The sequence below is a fragment of the Giraffa tippelskirchi genome, chromosome X (genome assembly GCF_054371585.1).
Source record: "Giraffa tippelskirchi isolate mGirTip1 chromosome X, T2T-mGirTip1v1.2.pri, whole genome shotgun sequence".
Taxonomy (NCBI): Eukaryota; Metazoa; Chordata; class Mammalia; order Artiodactyla; family Giraffidae; genus Giraffa; species Giraffa tippelskirchi.
Window position 1 is genome coordinate 17,781,695 of NC_137289.1, and position 26,834 is coordinate 17,808,528.

At 39.2% G+C, this 26,834-nt stretch overlaps 1 protein-coding gene across 8 annotated transcripts in view; it reads right to left on the minus strand.

Annotated features, from left to right (window-relative positions):
• Positions 1 to 1,760: 1,760 nt before the first annotated feature.
• The window catches only part of INTS6L (integrator complex subunit 6 like), a 56,510-nt gene continuing 31,436 nt past the window's right edge, over positions 1,761 to 26,834 (minus strand). For 2 of the 8 annotated variants that reach the window (XM_081565010.1, XM_081565008.1), the window contains 11 exons: positions 24,955 to 25,107; positions 21,458 to 21,590; positions 14,000 to 14,094; positions 12,866 to 12,976; positions 10,470 to 10,688; positions 9,367 to 9,490; positions 8,187 to 8,329; positions 6,462 to 6,564; positions 4,377 to 4,751; positions 3,425 to 3,518; positions 1,761 to 2,729 (listed from right to left, as the gene is read on the minus strand). In XM_081565010.1, coding sequence (XP_081421136.1) covers positions 2,627 to 2,729; positions 3,425 to 3,518; positions 4,377 to 4,751; positions 6,462 to 6,564; positions 8,187 to 8,329; positions 9,367 to 9,490; positions 10,470 to 10,688; positions 12,866 to 12,976; positions 14,000 to 14,094; positions 21,458 to 21,590; positions 24,955 to 25,107 — 1,653 coding nt within the window. In that variant the 3' untranslated portion in view covers positions 1,761 to 2,626. Of the gene's footprint in view, positions 2,730 to 3,424; positions 3,519 to 4,376; positions 4,752 to 6,329; positions 6,565 to 8,186; positions 8,330 to 9,366; positions 9,491 to 10,469; positions 10,689 to 12,865; positions 12,977 to 13,999; positions 14,095 to 21,457; positions 21,591 to 24,954; positions 25,108 to 26,834 lie in introns of those variants that run through there. The other 6 variants (XM_081565006.1, XM_081565004.1, XM_081565011.1 and 3 more) reach the window with 4 other exon arrangements.

Sequence of the window (26,834 nt, forward strand, 5' to 3'; positions counted from 1 at the left end):
CTCATATATATGGAATCTAAGATGTGTGTGTGCTCAGTCATGTCTGATTCTTTGTGACCCCATGAACTGTAGCCTGGCAGGCTCCTCTGTCCATGGAATTTTCCAGGCAAGAATACTGGATTGGGTTACCATTTCATACGCCAGTGGATCTTCCCAACCCAGGGCTTGAACCTGTGTCTCCTGCATCTCCTGCACTGGCAATCAGATTCTTTACCACTAGTGCCACCTGGGAAGAAAAGCTACGACAAACTCAGACAGCATATTAAAAAGCAGAGACATCACTTTGCTGACATAGGTCCATATAGTCAAAACTACAGTTTTTCCAGTCGTCATGTATGGATGTGAGAGTTGGACCATAAAGAAGGCTAAGTACTGAAGAATTGGTGCTTTCTAATTGTGGTGCTGGAGAAGACCTCTAGAGAGTCCCTAGGACTGCAAGATCAAACCAGTCAATCCTAAAGGAAATCAACCCTGAATATTCTTGGAAGGACTGATGCTGAAGTTGAAGCTCCAATACTTTGGCCACCTGATGTGAAGAGCCAACTCCTTGGAAAAGACCCTGATGCTGGGAAAGATTGAGGGCAGGAAGAGAAGGGGACAACATAGGATGAGATGGTTGGATGCCATCACAAACTCAGTGGACATGAGTTTGAGCAAACTCTGGGAGATAGTGAAGGACAAAGCAGCCTGGTGTGCTGGAGTTCATGGGGTCGCAAAGAGTCAGACAAGACTTAGCAACTGAACAACAACCACCATCATGACTGAGTGACTGACACTTTACTCGCTATAAAGCATCAAGAGCTTATTCACTTGCCTTTCTTTTTCTTTTTTTTAGGAGTATGGGCTCTAGGCACTTGGGCTTCAGTAGTTGTGGCTCATGGGCTCTAGACTGCTGGCTCAGTAGTTGTGGCACACGGGTTTAGCTGCTCTGTGGTATGTGGACTTCTTCTGTACCAGGGATTCAATCCCTGTCCCCTGCATTGGCTGGTGGATTCCTAACCACTGGACCATTAGGGAAGCCCCTCACTTGCCTTTCAATGTTTTTGAGGAACATCCTTCACATAGCTGCTTCTCTACTCTAAGAGTGTCTTTTTTTTTTTTTTAAGAGTGTCTTTTTAAAATTAAAAAAAAAAAAAATTTTTTTTGGCTGCACCACATGGCATGAGGGATCTCAGTTCCTGCATCAGGAATCAAACCTGTGCTCCGGTGGAAGTATAGTCTTAACCACTGGACCACCAGGGAAGTCCTTATAAGAGAGTTTAGAGTTAGACAAAAGAAAAGCAATCAATCCCATTGGTCAGTCCTTCAGGGAGGCCTCTGGACAGGTTTAAACAAACACAGTTCCTTGGGAATAAGGTCTACTCTCCTCCCTCTTGAGCCAGGAACCCTCAGTTGGAATGCCAGCTGACATCTTCAAGACCACTGTTATACTGGAGAGGGGAATGAGGCAAGAATAAGTTAAAATGCTACCAGATTCTCCTATTACATTTCAATGGGTCTTCTTCTGACTCAACATTCACTTGGTTGCTGTAAACCTCTATCTTCCAGAGTCCCAGTAAACTTGATTCCAATCATTTCCCCCAGTGTTTTCAGTGTTTCTGGAGTACCCCCCTCCGCCAGTTTCACCGGTATCAGTTCTGTGAGTGACATTTTGAAGTTTACATCATTCTGCTAACATCTTAATTACAGTGGGCACTTTTTTTTCTGAAAGGAGTTACAAATCACAAGAAAGACAAAACTAGAAATTTCTCAAGCGTCAATGACCTTGTGAAAAATTCATAAAATGATTTATTTTATATATGCAAAGTCAAAATCTCTTTCGTACACTTAAATTTCTGCAAATACAAACATACCAATACTGCTCCATAAAAACTTTTGTATAAACATTAAAGGAAATATCTACATTATTTTTTCTTTTAGTGCTTCTGAAGCACAGAATGCACAAGTCCACCTGAGCCTTTCTGGCGTCACATGCAAGAACAAATGTCAGGGGTGGAGGTGGCCTCAGGTGTACTTTGTAATGTCTCTAGACAAAATAGAAGACAGTTGGAGGTAGATCATTTGGTGACTCTCCCTGCCCCATCCCATGGAGAAATAAGTTACCCAAATAGCAGCTTTCTCACTCTTTGATCCAAACTGTCCTGAATATTGCATGGTTTTAAAGGCACAACTAGGAATTGTTGAAAACTGTGTTCAGAACACACACCATTAGCAGTTGGACTCTGAACTCCTCTTCTTTCTAAATGACATAGTAAGAGCATCAAGTAGTGCTCCACCCGCAGGTGGCCCCTAGTCACTCTGGACATGCCCGGGATGACCAAGTTCAAGAGTGAACCCTTATCACTTGTGTGCGTTCACTGAACTTAACCTGCTGGATTAATCATATCACCTTCCTCAATTGGGAAAAGTAACAATAAAACAACCAGTCAGTACTTTCAAAGAAAACATAGGGCAAAGCCAGCTTTTACTGCCAGAGAATGAGAAAATGAAAAGTGTAACTGCTTTTTCTTAACCTCTGGAAGCCAGTACCCTTGACTAAAACATTTTAGGATGTTCAACAATATCCCGCTCTCTCCTACAACACAGAGAACTTGTTCTTTTTTCCTTCTTGGTCTCTGTAGTAACATCATGATCTGCTGTTGATGTGATTAACATTGTTGAGAAGGTGATAGGATTCTATTTTTTCTAGTACCTTCTCAAGGTACTGAATTAAGACTCGTCTTTTGAACCTAAAAAAGAAAGAGGAATTTTATTAACCAAAAGGTCCTTAAAGCACTGTGTGTGGTGCCAGGTAGAACTGACAATCTACATGAGAAATAGAAAATGTATCTTCATGTAAAGATGGGGCTTAGCTAATACCAATAGTACCAACTGAGAGCCCAAGCCCGCCTCAGACTGTGAAGAGTCCAGAAAGCTCCCATAGACTTGGGTGCATGAGATGGACTCGGATAATAGCAATCTAAATGCCTCTGGAGAAAGCTGTAACTATGCATGAAGGCCAGAGCTTACAAAAGAAAGGCAGGATCAATCCCTCTGCCTGTCTTACATTCAGTCCTTATGCTCACAAAAACACACAAGTGACTTCCCTGGTTGTCTAGTGGAATCTGCTCTGCAATGTAGGGGACACAGGTTTGATCCCTGGTCCAAGAACTAAGATTCCACATGCCTCGGGGCAACTAAGCCCACATGCCAAAACTACTGAGCCTGTGCTCTAGAGCCCAGGAGCTGCAACTACTGAACCCAGATGCCACAACTACTGAAGCCTGCACAGCCTAGAGCTGTGCTCTGCAACAAGAGAAGCTACTGAAATGGCAAACCTGTGCACCGCAACTAGAGAAAGCCTGAGCACAGATAGAAGACCCAGCGTAACCAAAAATAATTAAATAAATAAAAAACACAATGAAGAGTTCCTCTTCACACCCACCTTGCAGCTTCCTTGATGGTAAATTCAACAAATTGTTTCTTAACTGCAAGAGGTCCTTGTACTCCTTCAAGCAATGTGAAAATTCTTTCATACTCTGAAGATATTAAAAATATTATTATTGTTAAAAATATGGATGAAAATAAAATTCAATATTTACACATCCTCAGCAATCATCAAGACATCTGCACATATCTGCTAGGAAAACCTGTAAACACTAATCAAATGTGGTCAGCTGAATGATGCCCCAACCCCCAAGTTGTCCATGTCCTAATTCTCAGAAACTGTGAACATATTACCTTATCTGGCAAAAGAGACTTTACTTTGCAGATGGGATTAAGTTATGGATCTGGAGCTGGGGAGATTATCCAGATTTATACATGGAGCCCCAGTGTAATCACAAATATCCTTAGGAAAGGGACGCAGTAGAGCTGGTCAGGGAGAAATGATGTAAGGGTGGGGGCAGAGGTTAGAGAGGAGCTACATTGCTTGGCTACATTGCTGGCTTAAGAAGGGGCTACATTGCTGGTTTTAGATGGAGGAAGGGGCCATGAGTCAAGGAACAGAGGCAGCCTGTGGAAGCTGAAAGAGGTAAGGAAACAGACTTCCCCTGAGCATCCAGAAGGAACGCTAGCCTGCCAACACCTTCATGTTAGCTCAATGAAAAGAATTTCAGATCTGACTTCCGCAACTCTAAGATAATTCAGTTTTGAGCTACAAAGTCTGTGATAACTTGTTACAGCAGCAAAAGGAGATTACTACAATAATTAAGGGGGAAAAACCAGAAAGGTGTATTGAGTCTGTTTAGGTAAAACAAGAGGAATCATTTTCAATTATGTGAAAGTCCAATATTTCCCAAAAATGTACCTTAAGAGTTACCCTGAATCTATTTTGAATCTTAAAATGAAAGGGATCTCCCCATTATATTATTGATATATGTTCTTCTACTACTTACTTCGTCCAAATTTTCGAACTTCCTTCATTAACTGGTGTTTTATATCAGCATTGATTCCTTGTGCCATAGCAGGAGTTATCTGCAATGTACTTGGCACAATTTCCAAAGCAGATGTTACTGAGACTGTTTGATCACCCACAGAGACGCTGCAGTTCTTGGTTTCTCCTATAAGTGCATTACTCCCAGGTTTGTGAATTGGGCCATCTTCCCTGAGACTTGTGAAATCATCAGATAGAGAATCCACTTGGTCATGTGGGATACCATCTCCTGCCATATTCATAAGCTCCGGTGAAGTAGATTTTGACAAGAAGTCATCCGGTGAGATTTGACCATTTTCCATCTTCTCCTCGTGAACATCATGAGTGACAGTAACACCTAGAAACCAAAATGAAAAGTTGAGCTGTGGGGTAGGTGTGTTATAGTAACCCCAAAGGGATATCATGGTGTTCCTCAGTTTTGAGGAAATGGTTTCATAAAGCAAGAGGATGTACCAGATGGAGCTCAAGACTCCTCAAATTGAGCTCAGGAAGGTAATCTCCATGGCACCAAGAACACACAGGGAAACAAGACAGAACAACTAATAAACAGACTCAGATCTCTGGCGCTGAGGGCTTAGCTGCAGCTTGTGCTTTACAAGCTGAAAAGCAGCAAGTCTCACTTGATATCATGATTTCTGTCATTTACCTATGAAATGCCATGCTCTACTGAGCTTGACACCAGACTACCTGTGCCCCCTCAAACTCCCTCCTCTCTTCCTTAAAAGTTCTGAGGAAACAGAGGTGGTGACCACTAGATCTGAAGGCTCTATATGTCCTCCATCACCCCAATTCTCTGTCAGTACATGATTCTCCTCATCCATCTTTTCTGTCTCAGAAAAGTAAATTTCTTTTTACTCCAGGTCTGACACTTCTCCTCCATTGACTCATCATCTGCTGTGCTGGGCACCGTGCCAGGAGCTAGGGGGCGGCCTCCAACAACACACATAGAAACAATCCCCACCCTTATGGAATGTCCATGCTCATGGGGAGGCCAGGCAGGAAGTGTGCTATGATTCAACAAAATAATTCCAGTTCAAATTCGTGTTCGGGGAGAAGTACGCAGGGAGGGGACAGAGAGCAGGAGGGGGAGCCCCAGTGGATCAGGAGGTCAGGCAGATCCTCCTGAGCAGGTGTCCTTTGGGCAGAGGCTGGAGGGGGAGAGCGAGCCGGCCTGTGTCCATGCAGAAGACACATGTTAGGAGACGATGGTTGGCCCGGGTCGTGCAGAGCTGGTGGACCAGAGTCAGGAGCTCAGATTGTACTCTGAGTGCCTAGGAAAGGTAATGCGGCATTTTCAGCATGGATGTGGTGTGATCTGATTTCTGTGTTGATATGATCACTCTGGCTGCAGGTCAGAAAATGAGTTAGATGAGGTTGAAGAGTAGAAAAATAAAAAGCTATTGGAATATCTTGGTGACATGATGGCAGCATAGATCAAAGGAATGGAGAGTAATGGTAGGATATAGGATTTATACTTGGCACCATCCAGTGGACTGGAGGAAGCTGGGCCAGATGGCGCTGGGCTGGAGTGAGGAGAGGAGATGAGCACACAGACAGCACGTGCAGACCCAGCCTTTACTGAGCCCATTTGCTCCTACTGACTTCTGCAGCAACTCCAAATTGTTGCACCTCCTTCAGCCTTGACTTGACAAAGTCAACAGGCACATCTTCCAACATTTCTCCATCTTGTGTTAACTATTATGTAAGTAGGGCTCTTCCTCCCCTCATATAAATGAAGATCCTTGAAACAAGGTCTCTCCTCTCACAGGGTGCTTTGTACCTACCACATGGATGATTTAATAATGGCTTACTTAATGAACAAAAACTGAATACAAAAGAAATGAATATAAAAGAAAACTGTTTAGTGTCTTAGTCCTCTAGGGGCCATAAGGAAATCACAACCACTACTCTATACCTGTATACACAAGGGTGGGTTTTATGAGGTTTGAATAAGATGGGAACCACGAGGCTGAGGGTGGTCCCTTTCCGCCCACATGGTTAGTTACAGTAGGTGGTGTTTGTGGTTTCCTCAACAGCAGGGACATACTCCGCCTTCTCTTAGATGACAAAGGACTGTTGAGTTCTCCAGGACGTTTCACTTTGTTTTGTGGCCCTGCTACAAACTCATCTGCTTCATCGATCATCATTCCCTAGAAAACATCAATGAACATATTCCATTAAAGAGAACATTGTACACACCTCTTCACATGCATATATGATCATGCATTATGTCAACAATATAGATCTTCATCATGGGCCAAAGATTTGCCATGCCCCACACAGACTTTTCAGAAAACACTGCTCAATTTTAATCCAGTCTAAGTGGAACAAGGAGGAAACTTGTTTTACGGTCAAACATAACACAATCATGATTAACCTGAAAGCCTGGGGAATAAGAAACTCTCATCAACCAAAATGGAAATTAACCCACAGTTACCCTTCTGAAGAAGCTACAAACCATTTTGCATCAACCCTTGGTAAGGAAATTATTCCCTTTTGTGTGCTTTAAATGCATCCTTAAGAAATATTGATAATCACTATACAGAATGCTGCATGTAAATGGTGACAGATAGGTAGATGGAAAATGTCATTCCCCCAATAGCAACCTCACAGAGATTCATATATATTCACCTTGGTGCTGGACCCAATGAAGGAGGGGGCTTTTCACCCCTGGGAATAAAAGATGAGAGACAGCAGTATAGAAGGTTAACTAAAAGCTGTTCTCATCCAAGGATAACCCAGGAAGATGCACTCCCATTACTTGAATAAAACCATGATAAATGACTGTTCCAAAGTATTTCCCAAAGCAAAACATTACAGAAAGAGGAAAACATATTCACTGAGCATGTACCACATGTCAGGTAATGTTCTAAATGATGTACAGGTACTAACTCAGTTCTCCACAGAGCTCTATTAGTTAGATGTCATAGTTTTCTCTAGTGCTACCAATGACAAAAACCAAGACACAGAAGATTAAGAAGAACTCTAGTTAACTGAGGATTCAGGTGAAGTAGAATACTTTTGGTCCAGTTTTGTTACAGAAGACATTATTGCATGCTCTGCACCTTGCAACAATGGTTTCTTCCATGATTGCAGATATAATTCTCATTTGTCTTCACGCTTATATCAAGTCACCATATCTCTCACATATACACACAGAGATAGACACACACACACACACACATGTATGTGCACACATCTCACATTTATATCTCTTGTAGGACAAGCCAATAAAGCAGCATCACTTAGTACTTCATATTTCAAGAAGAACACTTAATAACTGTCTAGATAGAGCACTAAAGATCTGAATAATGTAAACAAAGGAAATAAATGGTGATCTCAATATTGAAGGAATTAGTGTGTGGAGCTGGGAGTAAATACAGACTCTGGAGCTGGAAAGATGGAGGTTCAAATCTTGGCTCTAACTGGCTGTGTCACTCAGGGTGAATCATTTGACCACGATGAGCTCCGATTTCTTCATATTATAGGGCAGACAGTTATACTCATCTGCAGAATGGTTGTGTGCATTCAATGTTATCATTTAAAACATCAGCTCCTACTACATATGCAGTAAATGCCAGCTACCATTTTTTAACCAACACACTCTTCCATCAGGAGGCTCCCACTTTCCATTCACAAAGAGCCCTGGAGACATATTTTATCTTTTAAACAAACAGAAGTAGGACCTCTGACTTATATACATCTTGCCAAGAAGGAAGGAGTTATTCCAAGAATATCGTGATTTACGCAGACATAGAACTGGGTATCCCACCTTCTTATCTTGTTTAAATGGATTGCCAAAAGTATGTAGTCTTTTTGGTTGATCTGGATCAATCTCTCGAAGTGGAGAAGCCAACGTCTTTAGATATTCTTGATAGTTACCCATTTGTGCGACTGGAACACTATGAAGAGAATCTGCAAAATCACCAGAAGACAAACAGATTCTCTACACATGTTCTATAGTTGAAATGTGTGTGGTCCTTCTGAGAGGACATGATCATAGTCTGGTTTAGCATTGTGTATCTCAGCAACTGATAGGCTACAATCGTGAATCTAGCATTCTATGATCTATAATCATCTCTCTTCATCCCATTCATCACTCAGTCTACCATCACCACGGCCTACAAGCTCAAATCCCTAGACCAAGAACAACTCCCTTACTCTTCATTGCAGGTTTGAGAATGGGCTGACATTCCCCATACCACATCCCAACTCAAAACCCAATATTTTGTGTTTCGAAGAGCCTAGGCTCTCTGGCTTTCTCTTATCACCTAGAGAATCTTGGTTAGTGGGCCATACCCTTTTGGAAAACTTGATTAGATCTACAGGCTTTCTTCCTAAAATATATCCTACCCTCCACTCAAAAAAAATCTGACATATAATTTCAGGAGGTTGGCCAGGCTAAGATTTGCTGATTTTAATGGACAAATGACACTGTTTAAAATGAACAAAATGGAGTCAAGGGGAATTGTACATCATCACCAATTATCCTCAACAATATCAGGTTCATTCTTTTCCTGTAAATGAGGAATCTGGACTGAATTTATCAGAGCAGGCTAGATGGTATACTGTCAGTGTGTACAATTTCCAAATTCTGATAGACCTAGTTTCTGTTGCTTTCCAGCTCACTAGAACTGGGGAAGCTATTAAAACGCTCATCCTGAGTTCCAATGTCCATAAAAATGGGCATAAAAACTGTATCTATCTCACAGGGTTGTTTTGAGACATACAAGAGCTAAAGCATGTGTAGTGTAATATACATGCCAATTAATGCCCACTTCCCCTTAAACACAAGAACAATAAACTTGTGCTAGTAGATGAAGGGATTTAGAGAAAATAGGTATTATAAATATTAAAGTATTACAAAATAACTTACGCTTTATGCAATAAACACCTTCATGTTTGTCAGACTTGACATTTTATCAACAAAAAGTACTTCTTTGTTCACTTACCTTCATCTTGTGCGACAATAAACTTGTGTGTTTTCAGCAGATTGGATCGCATTCTGGTTAACTGGTCTAAAAGATCTCTATGTGGAATATCATAAGCATTTCTATATGTCTGAGGTTTCAAATCCTATTTGAAATGAAACAATTTCAGTTACTCCTGAGACTTTTAATATAGAAATGTAATTCCTAATCCTCTTAAAATCTTAGCAAAGAGAGGGATATTCATTACAACTGACTACAGTACAATTTTGCAGTGGAAAATTTGCCTTTGCTGGCCCTGTTCTGAATTCTACTACATCCACGTAGCTTTAAAGCCACTGGGTATATCCTTTTTCAAGTATACCATTTAAAACATCGGATCCTGAGATGTGCCGGTGGCAGCCTTGCAGGCCCACTATTCATAATCTAGATGTCCTCCCTTGGCAGCCATGGAGAGGAGCTGATGGGATGTCCGTCCAGGAAGCAATGGTTGATCCACAAGGGGTGCAGTGATCTGAGCACCTCCAGCCACAGTACCTTCAGGATCTGGGGTAGCACTGGAACAGAGGCTGTGCTCTTTCCAGGCTGTCCCCAGCCAGTGACTGAGAATGATGGGGGATGTTCAGACCTGGCCAGTTCTGCCAATGTGGACCTCCTCTATGGGATCTTGTGGTGTCAGCGTTCCCTGTTGGGCTGACCAAGACTTTCTACAAGCTATACTGATGCCTGAAGCTCTTCATACCCATTCCTCCTTCCTTCCCCCATTCTCTCACAAATGTTAGTTCAGCAGTGTGATTTGAAGTTTAGCAGACATTTGGTCCACCCCAAAGATCCTTGATATTTGGTCATACTTGGTGCTGTCCAAAATGTTCATAAGACATGTAGTACATACCAAGAGGTCCTTGATACTTGGTTCTGTCCATTTGGCATGAACCAAATATGATTGGACCAGATTTCAAGGGCCTTTTCGTGTGGACCACATGTCTTATGGATATTTTGGATAGGACCAAATGTTCTGCAAGGGATCTGAAAGCTCTCCTTTTTTGTTCCCATTCCTTCTCCCCTTTATGTTTCACAGACTTTATCCTCCCCACCACCCCCAACAAGCTATTTATGTCACAATTTACCTTGTTTAAGAGCCCTACTTGGAAGCCGGAAAATTCTTTGGTGTTCAATTCTGTCAGTCTTGGTGCAGTATCCCCAATGATTTCTTTCAATAGTTTTCTAAAGTTTTTATTGTGAGTCAAGGAAACACCACCTCCAGAATGATTTTTCACTTTGATTCCAATTTCCTGGGGAGGTTTCTTCCCCACTGATGCTAGTATTCGCTCTGACTCTAGTTTGGTCTAAAATGGAAGTAGATAGTATGTTATAAAAAGAGCTATATTATCACTGTTGTTTTTACTACTTAAGAAAGATGATACTTTAAGAACCCCACTGAACAAATTTAAATTACAAATCACAGAAAAACAGATAATTAAACATTTTCCTGTGCTTCTCTGTACTACCACAGCAAACAGAGGGGTCTAGAAAGACCAATAATACATTTTTTTCCTCTTCTCTAGTGTCAAAATTATGACTGAATCATGGAGAGAATGAAAACCATGGGTAAGAATTACATTAATAGATATTTAAAATCACATTTTGTTACTGTAAAATCTAGTCTAAGTCAACATACTCATTTCAAACCCAGTTATAAAAGGTAAAACTCTGCATTTATAAAATTGCACTAGTGCTGAAATTCAGATTACACAGATAGGCATTGTATCTGAAAAATCTTATAGTGTTTATTTCTAATATTAGACCACTCACAAAAATGTGATACTTAATTTAACAAATATTACGAAGTAATTTGTAATAGTACTCAAGTTTATAATTCACAACAAAAAATCCTCTTAATAGCTACTATTATATCATATTGATAAATATTGCTTGAGAGTGTATTATAGCAGTATATTGGGCATATTTTCTGACTTACATACATCTGAGATGGTTCAAAGAACACTGGTGACATAGAATTATTAAATTAGTAAGTAAATTAGTAATTAGAGCTAGTATAAATTAGTAATGACCTTTTCTTTTTCTCTAAAAGGTAGAATTCCACCAATGTCTTGTAAGCCCAAATTAATTTTGAATTTCTTGTGGTTTGGTCAGAGATATTCATTAATTTTCCTTAATTATTAGAATGAGGTATATTTATTATCTTTTTAAAAATTTAGTCATGAAATAGGAGATAAGAGCAACTGAAGAGTCTGTTTCCACAAAGGGTCCTAAAAGCCCATTTATAAAACTATACAAGCAATGTGTCCCAGAAGGTCCCAGAACTTGCATGAGTTTCAAGTCTGTTCACTATTCTTCCTTCTGGCCATACCTTGCTGACACAGCCTTAAAGGCAAACATCAAATAAAAAAATATAAATCAAGAGATCAATCAATAAATAACCAAAACAAAACATTAACACCACCACCAAAAATCTATTAGCAGAGAGAAATGGAGTTAAGGGAACGCTTGGTAGATCAGAAATCTGGGTTTGCTTTACTCTCTTTTGCATGTATAAGCACACTGGACTGGTAGGAGCTGGTAAACTCCAGACTATATTTAAGTTTTTGCCAGTTCCTAGCAAGGTGTCAGCATCCCAAATTGCAGAGTCATCTATGTTCTTTGGTGTCAGAAATCTGACACTTATTTACTTACTACTCTCTGTTTTCTAAAGGCCCAGCTTTGAAACATATCCAACTTGAAGTATTATTGTCACTGCAAATGCTACTACTAGTCCCTACCTGGGAACACATTTGTGCATAAGAACAAAGTTATGCTGCTGCATTAATTTGTCATATAACATAACACATTTGTATGGCAGTAAAGCTCTAACTCAAGCATTTTCACCTTGCAAGAATGGGCTAAGTAGAGGTGAGAAGTATGATAAGTAGGGGTGAGTGGAGGATGAGGTACTAATAGAGAGGGGCAGGCAAGGGACAAGGTGAATAATGGTAAATGAGGTGGGGGTATAAAGGAACAGAGGGAGGGCCTGCCACCCTCCAGTGTGAGGTACACTGGTCTCATCTCCCCCTCTCCAAGAAAAAGCATGCTGATATTTATTGCCTAAAAACGAATTTCAGGCAAGTCATTTAATCACACCATGCCTCAGTGTGCTGACCTAAAACGGGGGATGCTCTAGCCCAATGTGATTTGAGGAGAAACTAGGTTGAGGATAGACAAAATGTGACCCATGAGATAATTCTATTAAGCCTCTGCCCCTCTTAGGCCACAAAGTATCAACCAGCTTGGGGTAGAACAAACTGGCAAGCAAAAGGAGAAATGGCACAGCATCCAATGATACTGACAGACCCTTAACTGCAGTTTAATGGTGAAGCCAGAAGCCATAGAGAATCACATTACTACTAATCCATAAAGTGTAGAAATATATACACATTTAATTTGAAAATTACAATTACACTAAAGAATAAGGAAATGCACTTCTGAGGGCAAAGGATTTTTGTTTGTTTGTTTTTACCAATACTACCTGTTGGCTGAGTTTTTTAAGGTAAGAGATAACACTGTAACTAAGTCCACAATCTAAATTATCTGATATCAGATTTGGAGCTCCCATCATCCTTAGTGCTTTCTTTAATGGCTATAAGGAAACAAAATACACAACAGTAAGAATAGAATAAATCTTAAAATACTCAAAGTTCAGTTATAAGGGGCAAAGGGACATGATTCATTTCTTAGAAGTCAAGGTGCTGCACATAAAACCAAACATGGAACATTAAAAAGTGGCAATGAAAATAGCAGAGAAGTAAGGAGCAGAAAGTAAAAAAATCAGAAGAGAGTGGGATAAGAAGAGCAAGTAACAGCAAATTCAAACAGGTAAATTGCTTTCAGTCTTAATTTCCAAGCCATAAAATCATTTAACATTACATTTAATTGTGCACCCCATTCCTGCCATGGTAAATACTAACACACCCCAATTTCTCCTCCCAGTGACACAAATGGTACCACTTGAGATTCTACCTTTTCACCTCTAGAAATTTGGCTTAAAGTTGACCACATCCACCTCTGAAATGATTTTGATAATCTTGATTTAGATTATATGACCAGTTCAAAATAATTATGAATATTTTTCTCAAATTGTAGAAATCCAAATGACACCAAGTCATTTTTTACTTTTTTGGGATTCCCCTCAATCAGTGCCTCTATTTCATGCTGTGTCTAGGACACATTTAACAAGCAATAAGTAAATATAATGTTGTCAGGTTTTGTTTGTTTGTTTTTTTCCAGAGGAAAACCCCATACTTCGAATTTCTAGAGTTAAAAAGGGAGGTTAATATAATACGTGAATCCAGTTATATTTTTCTTAAATTCCAAAATTATAATATAAGGTTAATTTTTATAAGAGAAATATAGATGTGTTTATAACAATAACCATGGCAGTTAAAGGAAATAAAATAAGCAGTTCTCTTTTGTGCCGCCATGACATCTCCAAGCTCTTACGCATAATTTGAAAAGACAATGGCGACTCAAATTTATAAATTAAAGAAAAATCTTATTTCAGGGGTGAAGTTTTTGATTCATTGACATGTTTTTGTGTGACAGGAATCATCATGGATAGAGTTAATACATATATATATATATATATATATACAGAAATACATACTAATAAGTAGTATGGAGGCAGAGTTTTTAAGTAGCTGTCAAAAGCCTGTCGCCACTTCAGATTTGGCTTAAGCTTGTGAACTTTAAACAAGTCATCTGCAAGAGAAAATCAAAGAAAATATTACATTATTCCAGTCCTAAATTCCAAGATCTCAATCAAGCAACACACATCTATTATACCATTCGCTAGAAATTTCTAGTTTCAATTACATTACATGAATATTTCATTCAAGTTTATTTGATTTGTGGGGGGGGTACTGTGTACCAAAATTATATATAGTAGTTTTCTAGAAAATGAAATAAATTCTCAGGTTACATATTTATCTTTCATCTATGAAGCCACATAGCAATAATATTAAAACACTGACTCTGATCTATGTGAAATATTTCTCTGACCTCTTGCTGTTTAGTTGCTAAGCCGTGTCTGATTCTTTTGCAACCCCATGGACTGTAGCCCTCCAGGCTCCTCTGTTCATCGGGTTTCCCAGGCAAAAATACTGGAGTGGGTTGCCATGCCCTCCTCCAGGGGATCTTTCCAACCCAAGATCAAACCTGCGTCTCATGCACTGGCAGGCAGATTCGTTATCACTGAGCCACCAAGGAAGCCCTTCTGGCCTCTTATGTATCGGTAATTCTAGTGTAGTAATTTTCACCTAAGGATGAATCCATGGTCACTGGTTGATGGAATATTTCTTTGTTTTCTTTAAACAGAGAAGGTTAAAACAACAACAACAAAACAAACTCATAGACACAGAGAACAGATTGGTGGTTGCCTGAGGTGAGGGGTGGAGGGGTTGAAATGTGTGAAGGAGTTTAAATACAGACTTCCAGTTATAAGAGAAATAAGTCATGGAGATGTAATGTACAGCATGATTACAGTTAACCACACTGTACTGCATATTTGAAAGCTACTAAGAGAGTAAATCTTAATTTTTTCATCACAAGAAAAAAATTCCAACTATGTACAGTGACAGATATTAACTAGATTTATTGTGATGATCATTTTGCAATATATACAAATATCACATCATTAAGTTGCACACCTGAAATTAATAGAATATGTCAATTATATCTCAATAAATATGGTTCTTGAATAATCATGTGCATTATTAATACAACTAAAGATATTCTTTAAATAAGCAGATATTCCCTATATTTTCACACTCAAATTTAATTATTTAAATAATTTAAATGTATTATGTACACTACATGAAAAATTCCCAAAATGTCTCCTTATTTCCTTCCAAGGGTAAGAAATTTTTAATATAATAATTCAAAGTTGATATCCCCAGACATCAACAAACATGAACTTGCTACACTTATTATAAATAGCAAAGATATTATAAATTCATTCTCTATATTGTTTCTTCAGGTTTAATTGGGTTTTATCCAAAAAACAAATGCTTTACTTCTATGAACAAAACAATCTCTATGCTGTATGCATAATTTCTCTACAAATAGGGGTATTCTTTGAAATTATGAATTACGCTGGTTAGGAAAGGCAACTACATATTTTCTTCCTTTTACTGCTATAATAAATTATTCACTCCTGCTGAAGCTAATTTAAATGAATTTACAAAGCCATAAAACCTAGGTCTTTTCTTCTTTTGGTACAGGGTAGAAAGAACAAAGGAAAAAAGATCTGAAGAGATTTCTGGCTCATTGCAGCATGCAGGTCCTTAAAGACCATTCATATCTTGACAGAAAGGAATGAGAGACCGTGGAAATATCCTGTTATACTGTGTCTTTGTGTGAAGTCTGAGGGGAAATTAGGCAGATTTTGGAAACTGACAAATTTAAATACCACCAGACTGAAGAGACATTTAGATATAAATAGATTAGATAATGAGAGTCAATAATAGTCTTAATATTTCTAACAATGCCAATTGCAATGATTCTACCCAGGAGCTAATTTAGTCTAGTTATTTCTTGTTGGATTTATTTTTTAATGGGGGTGAGAGGAAGAAAATCTTCCACTGACTAGATTAAGGGTAGAGAGCAGTTAGGGTGACACTGCTTTTGTGACCCCATAGACTGTAGCCTACCAGGCTCCTCCATCCATGGAATTTTCCAGGCAACAGTACTGGAGTGGGTTGCCATTTCCTTCTCCAGAGGATCTTCTTCCCAACCCAGGGATCGAACCCGGGTCTCCCACATTGCAGTGCCTGCCTGCAAATTTTAAACCATCTGAGCCACAAGAGAAGCTTACATTGCTTTAGTCACTATCTTTGTTGCTCAGAAAATTATTTCCATGGTATTAGATTTCCATTCACATGGAGTCTGCAGAGTGGTAAAGATACCATGAACAATTAGCTCATTCACATTTGAAAGATGAGGAGGTGAGAGTGTGGAATGAGAGTAAAACGACACTGTCAACACCTCAAAAACTACAGATATTTTCTCTTCCGGTTCCTTTCTCCCCATTTCCTGCTTCAAAAAGGTGGGGCTTGAGTCCAAGCTCAGACACATGCTATGTACTTATCTCAGTGAGCTTCAGGAAATCACTTCACCGTTTTGTGCCTCCATTTCATCCATAAAATGAGTTTAATGATCATCGACTTACCCCATAGGATTGTTCTGAGGAACTAGATTATGGATGTGAAAACAATATACAAAATTTATAAATAGCATAAACTACAAAGCACTGGATATATAGTGATAAATATATATCAAATTATCCTTTTTCAATTATTTGCTTTTCCTCTTCCTGATAATAACTGGTCTTAAGATGGAGATGAACTTTATTCTTTACACAAGTTCCCAGTTCTTAATTTTTTCAAAAAAATTGATTGAATGTGGCATATTTAAGAAGAGGAGAAAAAGTCAAGTTGCTACAAATGCTTTAGTTAATGACCCTCAATAGAAAAAAAATTTCCTAATTTCCCAACTGAGAGAGAATCTTTCCATCTGTGATAATCTGGTTACCACCCTACTGACACGATTCTTATGGTGGCTCACTGATCCAATTAAGCCTCACCCAGGTAAATTTTGGTGCTTAAATAATTAAACTTTTCTTTACTTTTCATGAAAATCTTTAATTAAGAAAGAGGAAACAGGGGTCACTTTTATGGGCAGTTATTGTACTCTGCAGTACCATAGGGATGTTCCAGACATCAAAGTGTACATGACTTAAATTCACGACTTTTTACTAAATGCCCTGGTGATGGAATCCCAGTTGAGCTATTTCAAATACTAAAAGAAAGTGCTGCACTCAATATGTCAGCAAATTTGAAAAACTCAGCAGTGGCCACAGGACTGGAAAAGGTCAGTTTTCACTCCAATCCCAAAGAAAGGCAATGTCAAAGAATGCTCAAACTACCGCACAATTGCACTCATCTCACACACTAGTAAAGTAATGCTCAAAATACTCCAAGCCAGGCTTCAGCAATACGTGAACTGTGAACTTCCAGATGTTCAAGCTGGTTTTAGAAAAGGCAGAGGAACCAGAGATCAAATTGCCAACATCCAATGGATCATCAGAAAAGCAAGAGAGTTCCAGAAAAACATCTATTTCTGCTTTATTGACTATGCCAAAGCCTTTGACTGTGTGGATCACAATAAACTGTGGAAAATTCTGAAAGAGATGGGAATACCAGACCACCTGACCTGCCTCTTGAGAAACCTGTATGCAGGTCAGGAAGCAACAGTTAGAACTGGACATGGAACAACAGACTGGTTCCAAATAGGAAAAGGAGTATGTCAAGGCTGTATATTGTCACCCTGCTTATTTAACTTATATGCAGAGTACATCATGAGAAATGCTGGGCTGGATGAAGCACAAGCTGGAATCAAGATTGCCGGGAGAAATATCAATAACCTCAGATATGCAGATGACACCACTCATATGGCAGGAAGCGAAGAAGAACTAAAGAGCCTCTTGATGGAAGTGAAAGAGGAGAGTGAAAAAGTTGGCTTAAAGCTCAACGTTCAGAAAACTAAGATCATGGCATCTGGTCCCATCACTTCATGGGAAATAGATGGGGAAACAGTGGAAACAGTGGCTGACTTTATTTTGGGGGGCTCCAAAATCACTGCTGATGGTGATTGCAGCCATGAAATTAAAAGATGCTTACTCCTTGGAAGGAAAGTTATGACCAACCTAGACAGCATATTTAAAAGCAGAGACATTACTTTGCCAACAAAGGTCCATCTAGTCAAGGCTATGGTTTTTCCAGTAGTCATGTATGGATGTGACAGTTGGACGGTGAAGAACGCTGAGCACCAAAGAATTGATACTTTTGAACTGTGGTGTTGGAGAAGACTCTTGAGAGTCCCTTGGACTGCAAGGAGATCCAACCAGTCCATCCTAAAGGAGATCAGTCCTGGGTGTTCATTGGAAGGACTGATGTTGAAGCTGAAACTCCAATACTTTGGCCATCTCATGTGAACAGCTGACGCATTTGAAAAGACCCTGATGCTGGGAAAGATTGAGGGCAGGAGGAGAAGGGGATGACAGAGGATGAGATGGTTGGATGGCATCACCGACTCAATGGACATGAGTTTGGGTGGACTCTGGGAGTTGGTGATGGACAGGGAGGCCTGGTGTACTGCAGTCCATGGGGTCGCAAAGAATCGGACACGACTGAGCAACTGAACTGAACTGAACTGCCTACTAAAACTACAAAACTGTCCTGTATCTTTATATTATATCCTTATATATAATTAGAATATATAATTATATTATATGGAATATCAGGGCCTTCAAGAGCTACTAAGATAACATAGATATTAATAATGACAACAGTATTATTAATCAGACAATAATGACTGATAGCATTATTGAACACTTACTTTTTGCCAGGTAAGTTCGATGCAATTTAACTGTATTAAGGGCATCACTGGTGGCTCAGACAGTAAAGAATCTGCCTGCAATGTGGGACACACGGGTTCCATCCCTGGGTCAGGAAGGTCCTCTGGAGAAGGGAATGGCTACCCACTCCAGTATTCTTGCCTGGAGAATTCCATGGACAGAGGAGCCTTGGCGGCCTATAGTCCATGGGGTCACAGAGAGTCAGACATGACTGAGTGACTAACACAATTCATTTAACCCCAGTGAAATCCTTTTCAGGTAGGTACTATTATTATCCCCACTTTACAGATGAAATAGTTAAGGCACAGAGAGGTTAAGTATCTTATCCAGGGTCATGAAGCTAACAAACAGCAGAGCCAGGATTCATTATCAGGGCAGCTATGCCCTACAGTTCAGACTCCAAATCTCTGTGGAAACCACACAATCCAGAAAGTGAAGTAATGGCAGAAGAATGGGTGGAAACTATTGCAGAACCTCAATAAGAAACCCAAGTTAGGGATTCAAGGGCACAAGGACATCAGTCTCAATGGGGGTAAAAACCCTATGCTCCTTGGAAGACACAGGTTATAGAACAGCCTAGAAATGGATATTTGAAGCCAAAGGGAAGAATACGAACTGAGTCAAGGATGAGGTGAACCTCAAATGGATGTGTGGGATCAGGGAAGGGGAAGAAATCAAAGATGCCTCTAGGGTTTCTGGTTTGGAATGTTTGCAAAGGGATAATGATGGTCTAGGCAGGGTTGGATAGAGCCCTCCCCCAAATGATCAGATAGACGATTTGCAAATTTTTTCCCATTTCATAGGTTGCCTTTTGCTCTCTACTGTATCCTTTGATCCACACAAGTCTTTAAATTTGATGTAGTCCCATGTGTTTATTTTTACTTCTGTTGTCTGCGCTTTTGGTGTTGTCTCTTTTTTTTTTATCATTTCTTACAATTGAATGTGAATCCACAATTATCTCAAAATAAAAAGTGTACTTAAAAAACAGAAAAATAATATTCTTAACAGTTTAAGTGAAGATTAGCTAGTTTGATCTTTCATTTTATAGCTGTGAAAACTGGAGGTCATAAAGGTATATTTAATAAAACAGGGTAAATAAACCCACAAAATACTTTTTGTTGGTAGTATTATTAATCTCAAAGACATAACCTATATTTTATATAAGTGAAAATCACTTTTTAGAGGATATTTTTAGAGTAGACAAAGAAATAAAGTAAATAGGCTATCCAAAACAATCACTTATGATGACCCACTTTTAATCTTCTTCATTTGCAACATTTAAAAGAACTGCTTTATCAGGACATTTAATACATAGACTATTTATAGCACTAAAAATCTTATGCTTTTAATGACTATATTAAAACTTGGTAAAGGTTTGATCCTTTTTGCAAAAATTAAGAAACCTCAGCAACTAAAAATGTTCGTAATTTTGCAAGGAGAAGGATACCATGCGGTACTATATTACTCTAAACAGACGTGGCTCCTTAAATGAGAAAAAAAAAATCTCCGCACACATTTTCAATGATGTCTGAGTAATAGCTTCTGGAGTTGTTCCTTTTAGAATTTTGCCATGGAAACCACAGCTTCTACAACTGCAGTTATTGCAGAAGTCACTCTTGTATCTATTTCCTTAACTTGCTACCTTGCTTAAAACAGATGCCTCAAGAGCATTTCATATTCTTTTGTAGAGGAACTAACTGCAATCCAGTAACACCATGGAAGCCCTATTTTCTGAAAAAACCATCAGATTCTTGAAGTGTTAACCACAATCAATTCTGGGGTGCCCAAACTAGTTTACCAAAAGCCAAGTGCACTTAAAACCAGAGAGACGTGGAAATTCCCTGGCCGTCCAGTGGCTAGGACTCTGCGCTTCCAATGCAGGGGCCACAAATTTGATCTTGCATGCCTTTGTGGCATAGCCAAAAATAAAATAAATGTAAATAAGTGAAACAATAAGAAAACAAGGAAGTGTGTACACACACACATTAAAAAAAAAAAGAAGAAGAAGAAGAGGGGTGACAACATTGGAGCTTGCAAACCAAAGAGTAGCATCAGAATCACACCCCCACCCCCCGGAGAAGGGAATGGCAACCCACTCCAGTATTCTTGCCTGGAGAATCCCATGGACAGAAGAGCATGGCGGGCTACAGTCCATGGGGTCACAAAGAGTCGGACAGGACTGAGTGACTAATACTTCCACTTTCCCAGGTGAAGAGTCTCTTCTGTCTGATGCAAAAACAAAAGGAAAACGAACAAAACAGAAAACAGGATGCCAATTCTATCTTTCTGAATCAGTTTTTAGACTTTTATATATCCTGACACCCATTAGTCTTTGGATACATTTAAAATGCTTAGTTCATTGTCAACTTTTCTTTTTGGCTGTGTTTTAAAGATGACTAAGGGCTTCTCTGGTGGCTCAGCGGTAAAGAATCTGCCTGCAATGCAGGAGACCTGGCTTCAATCCCTGGGCAGGGAAGATCCCCTGGAGAAGGGAATGGCAGCCCACTCCAGTATTCTTGCCTGGAGAATCCCATGGACAGAGGAGCCTGGCAGGTTATAGTCTGTAGGGTCACAAAGAGTCAGAGACAACTTAGCAACTAAACTACCACCACACTGAAAAGATGACTGAATGGCACATACTTGACTTACCTAAAAGAGGGAGTAAAACTGGGTAGTTGTACGGCATCACAAAGAGGTTTACACAAGTTAAAGTTGTACTGGCTTTTAAATAACCAAATGGATATCCAAGTTCATTGTATTTTCCACTGCTAGTAACAAATACCTGAGAAGATCATGAAGTAATGTACAGTTATGACAATAAGGATTTTATGTCAAACCAAACTCACAGCAATATGCTATACCAGCATCTCTGGCACAATTGTGATTTAAAAATGGGAATACTGCTTTCTCTATATTTATGTCAAAAAATAGAATGTTCAGATTGCAATTCTTTTATAAATTGTGTTAGGAAATGAAATAACCATTCAGAGACCACAGGCTGCATCAACAATACCCAAATATTTACTTGGTTAGCACAATGGAAAATTAGGCTGAAATACCACTAAGTGATACCAGCCACTAAAACAAACTGACTTCTCAAAAGAACAAGTGGTGACCAGAGTGGAGACTGTTAGGAAAATGGAGCACGGCCCCTTGCCTAAAGCATGCAATTATAAAAACAAAGCCCATTTAAAGGATTATGCTAACACTCCTTATGTGAACTACTATTAAGTCTTGTTCTACTTCCCTTTGATGTCCCATTTCCCTACCCATTCATTCATTTTTCATCCAATAAATATTTATTGAGGAGTCTATTACAAGCCAGGCACTGGTGCTAATTATTTTGAGACAATTATATTGAGCAAGGAGATGCTCTGGTTCAATCTGGAAGGCATTTTCTCTTGTAAATAATCCTGGTGGAACAAACATTCAATAAAAATGAGAACATTAATCTTTATCCTATATGACTAGCATCTTATTCCTTATTCCTGATTTGATATATATGATATTGTCAGGTCCCATTCACCTGATATGCTATTCTGGAGTCCTCTAGCTATCATGTTTTTCTCTGTGTTTCATGTTCACTCTTTGGCCAAATCAGGACATTAGTATATAATTTTATGGACCTAGACCTTTACCTTTTCTAACATCCTTCAGCAGGATATTCAAGACAGAAGTCAAACCTTGATGGTGAACAGAACCCACTTACTTTGCTAATTCTTGTTCAACTAGCAACATCACCTACCAGTTTGCTGAATTCTTTCTATACTTAGCTGTAGCTCAAAATAAATCTTTCCTATGTAATGGATGCCTCCACAAAACAATGGATTGTGCTAAAACATGACTCATCTACTAGATCTCATCTCTTAATTTGAACCTTAATAGAAACAGACAATTGTAATAAAACATGTTGGACCTGGGCTTCCCTGGTAGCTCAGCCGATGAAGAATCTGCCTGCAATACAGGAGAACTGGGTTCAATCCCTGGGTTGGGAAGATCCCCTGAAGAAGGAAAAGGCTACCCACTCCAGTATTCTGGCCTGGAGAATTCCATGGACTGTACAGTCCATGGGGTCACAAAGAGTCAGACATGACTGAGCAACTTTCACCACATGTTGGATTTCCTCCTGTTTCCTAAGTGTATATAATAGAAAGGGGGGAAATCGTCATAAAGGATAAAAAAGTTACAGCCAGCAAGGATCATACCTGTAACTCCTCTGAAAGAAGAAGCACTGTTTTTTGTTCCTTGCTCACTCTCTTTCTGTCTTTATTCCCTCCCTTCCCACCCTGATACCTTCCTTCCCATTAGCACACTGAGTTTTTCCAAATTCTTTATCACCTGCAGATTCACAGAATTTGGGGGTTCAAAGGGATCATTAGAGATCATCTAGTCTAGAGAAAGTGTCTGGTCCAAAAATCACATAGTTGGTAGGAAAGCTAGGGTTAGAATCCAGTTTCCATTATGACTTTCCAAAATTTCCTGGCTCCTGGTTCATCTTATTCTTTTTCATTCCCATTAATTCATCGCATTAAACTACTCTAAACCAAAGTAACATAAGATGCAAGAGAAAGACATATGGCATATTTAAGGGGTGCTGCAAGGACAGGATTTCTTAAGTTCCTTTGGAGAAGATTTACAAGGAAGTTGTTACATAGAATAAAGGGTTTATTTGGGGGGAAAACTGTAATTTGTGATTTTATATGCTTTTTCCAAAATGTTTTTCAATTCAAAAATTCAAGATTTTGCCTTGATTTTAACTTAGCATGCTCTCATCTCTATCTCTACATTTCTAGCACATTTTGGTGTATTTTATTGAAATATAAACATACATTCAAAAATGCATGAATTATAAGTATACAGTTCAATGAATGTTCAAAAAATGAACGTATATGTGTCATCAGCACCCAGATCAAGAAATAGAACCTGACCAGAAAACCCTTCATGTCTTTTTCTGGTCACCATTCTGTATCTCCAAGAGAAATCACTCTCCTGACTTTTAACAAAATAAAAGGCAATCTTACATCTTTTTGAACTATATAAAGTTGAATATATGATATGTGATCTTTTATGTCTGGCTTCTTTCGCTCAGTATTATATTTATGAGATCACTCTGTTTCTTGCACTTTTACATCCTTGCTTTACGCCTGTTCCTTTTTTTTCTACCCAGTTTTAGCATCTTTGTAGAATTAAAGTAGTTTAAAGACAACCAGTAGCAATGGTTTCACATTTTATGTTGAAACAGATGGTGGTCTGAAAGTGTTCCTTGTGTAAGTAAAACGTAACAATTACTGATTGCTGTAGTTTAGAAATAGAACAAACATTCTTACAGTGTAGGACTTCCTTATTATATTCAAATAAAATAGCTGTGATTACCACATATGGATTTTCACAAATTAAAATCCAAAGGTGAGTCTATTAAGAAATAAGCAAGCCCTCTTGGCTGAAGTATACCTCTTGGAAGAGTCAGTGTTGTACATCTGCCTAGGCATCTCCTTCATCCAAGGAAAATCCATACCACACGCACCAATGTGGTTTGTACTACAAGAAGAGTTTGATTACATTATAATAATACATAAAGTAATTTCAGGTTTATGTTTTTGTCTTGTTTTGTTTGTCAAAAATGTCTTGTAGTGGGAATTCCCTGGCAGTCCAGTGGTTAGGGCTCTACATTTTTACTGCAGGGGGTGCGAGTTTGATCCCTAGTTGGGGAACTAAGATCCTGCAAGTCGTGTGGTTTGACAAAAAAAAAAAAAAAAAAACCAAGAAAACCTTTGTCCAATCTGTCAAGTTCACAATAAGGACTGAGAACATTGCTTCAGCTGCAGAAGCCATAGCTGAATAGAATTACATCCTTTAGGCTAGGAATTCTTAACCTGGGGTCCCTGGATAGGCTTCAGGGGAGTCCTCCAAATCCTCAAATACATAGGTTTCATCAGGTTCTTTAAATGGCAATGTATGGTAGCCTAGTGATTCATATCAGCCTGAAGTTATTTGCTTAGCCATGTTGCTTACTTGATAGCACTTGTGAGAAACATTATTAATAGACTCAGCCCAACTATTCCCAGATTAACCTCTGAAACGTCTTTAAACAATTCCCAGATCTCCGAGTGGTTCCAGACATTTGGCTAACAAGAAAGGGGAAGTACCTGCCAGCAAGTATGGGGAGACTTTCGTTCCAGGATGTACTGAGTTAAGGGTGAAGGTTCAAGTTCATATTTGTCAAAGGGAAGTTTGTCTATTACCATTGGCTCACAATCTATACATGAGAACCTCACAACAGGATGAGATGTTCGTGGAGGCTAAAAAACAAGAGGGGAAAATACAATCTGTTATCAAGACAGCTGACATATCTGACAACTCTGAAACTCTTTTTTTAAGTCCTTGTTGGTCATCCATTTTTTTACAAAAAATCTTAATTGAAGGATAATTGCTTTACAGAATTTTGTGGTTTTCTGTCATACATCAACAAGAATCAGCCATAGTTACATGCAACTCTTTTATGTTTTGTTAAACCATTGCTGAGATATAGATGGCTGTTTTGAGAAAGATGGCTCTTGAGCTCTAAGTGTCATCAATGGCAGAGAGGACTCAGATTCTTTCGCTCTACCATCTACTTGGCATTGGGAAGAGGAAAGGTAAATTATAACACTCATAACTACAGTTTTAGGGAAGTAAAAAATAAAACTGCCTTGAATATTAAGAACCCTGAAATTCAGATCCACTTTGTGACATTCATGGACTATCTTCCCTTCACTACTTTGTACTGTAAAGTTTCAGATAAGTCAGAAACTGCTAGGGAAGAAGAAATCCATGAAGCTTTCTAATGAAGTAATGACACAGCTGGAGCCACTAATAAGCAAGGCGAACAATTATAAAGAAATGGAAAAGGAAAGATAGAGACTGAAAATGAGCCCATCACAACTCCAGGGCCTGGCTGAAATTTTCTTTGCAGCTGAATTTTTATAGCATTTCTCACACCCAAACACTTCCTGAACAGCTAGAGATGGGGATGCTTTTGGCTGGGCTGAAAGGTCCGTGTACCTGGGGTACCAGAGCAGATTGATTGAGCAGACATTTTATTAACAGGTTTAGCTTGTGGGGATGGAGAGCACCAGTGAGAAATGGTGGCAGCAAGGGCAAATGGAGCGGAAAGAGATAGGACAAGTCACAGGGTCAAGAGTGAGACGTGGCTCTGTGTACTCTTGCTGAGACATCTGTAAGGCTGATGTGACTATAATAAAACATCTCCTTTTCTTTATAAAAGGGAAAACATGCTAATTTGCCTTTATGATTTACAAACCTACAAGAGGTTTTGGGAACTGAGAAAAATAGCCCTCCAATGTGCTTTTAAAGCTGGAGGATGGGACTGCCCCTGGTGGTCGAGTGGTTGGGTCACTGTACTTCCAATGTGGAGGCCATGGGTTTGGTCCCTGGTTGGGGAACTAGGATCCCACATGCCCTGTCACGTGGCCAAAATTTTTAAAAAAAGAAAGAAAAAAAAAAAACCTGGAGGAATGGTAACAAGAGCTATGTGAGTTACCTGGAATTTCCTCAATTCCATTTTTTCCCCTGATTTTAATTTTAATCAAACTTGTGAAATATTTCTGACTTATTAGATTGAAATCTATAAAAAGACATGAGTGAAACCCCGTCACCAGCAATAATGATGCAGATTTGTAACTAAAACATTCACTCTGGGGTTTGAAGGAGCTGAGAGTAACTGGGCTCTGAGGTTTAACAAGCATGCCACCTCAGTGTCCTGAGGGACAGACGAGGAGATGGAGCCTCACCCACTGCAGGGACTGAAGATGGCTCTTCAGTTGTATATTCTGGCCTTCCATGGGCACCTCTGAAAAAAATGCAGGAGCCTCAAAATAGCAATCAGGAGAAAAATGCAGTTCATGTCAGAAATGTCTAAAATTTAGACTATAGATTGGCTGAATCTGGAAGGTAGTGGAAAAGCAGTGACCTTTTTGTGCCTCTTTCCCCTTCCAACTCCTAGCAAGGATCGTTGTTGCCGTTTAGT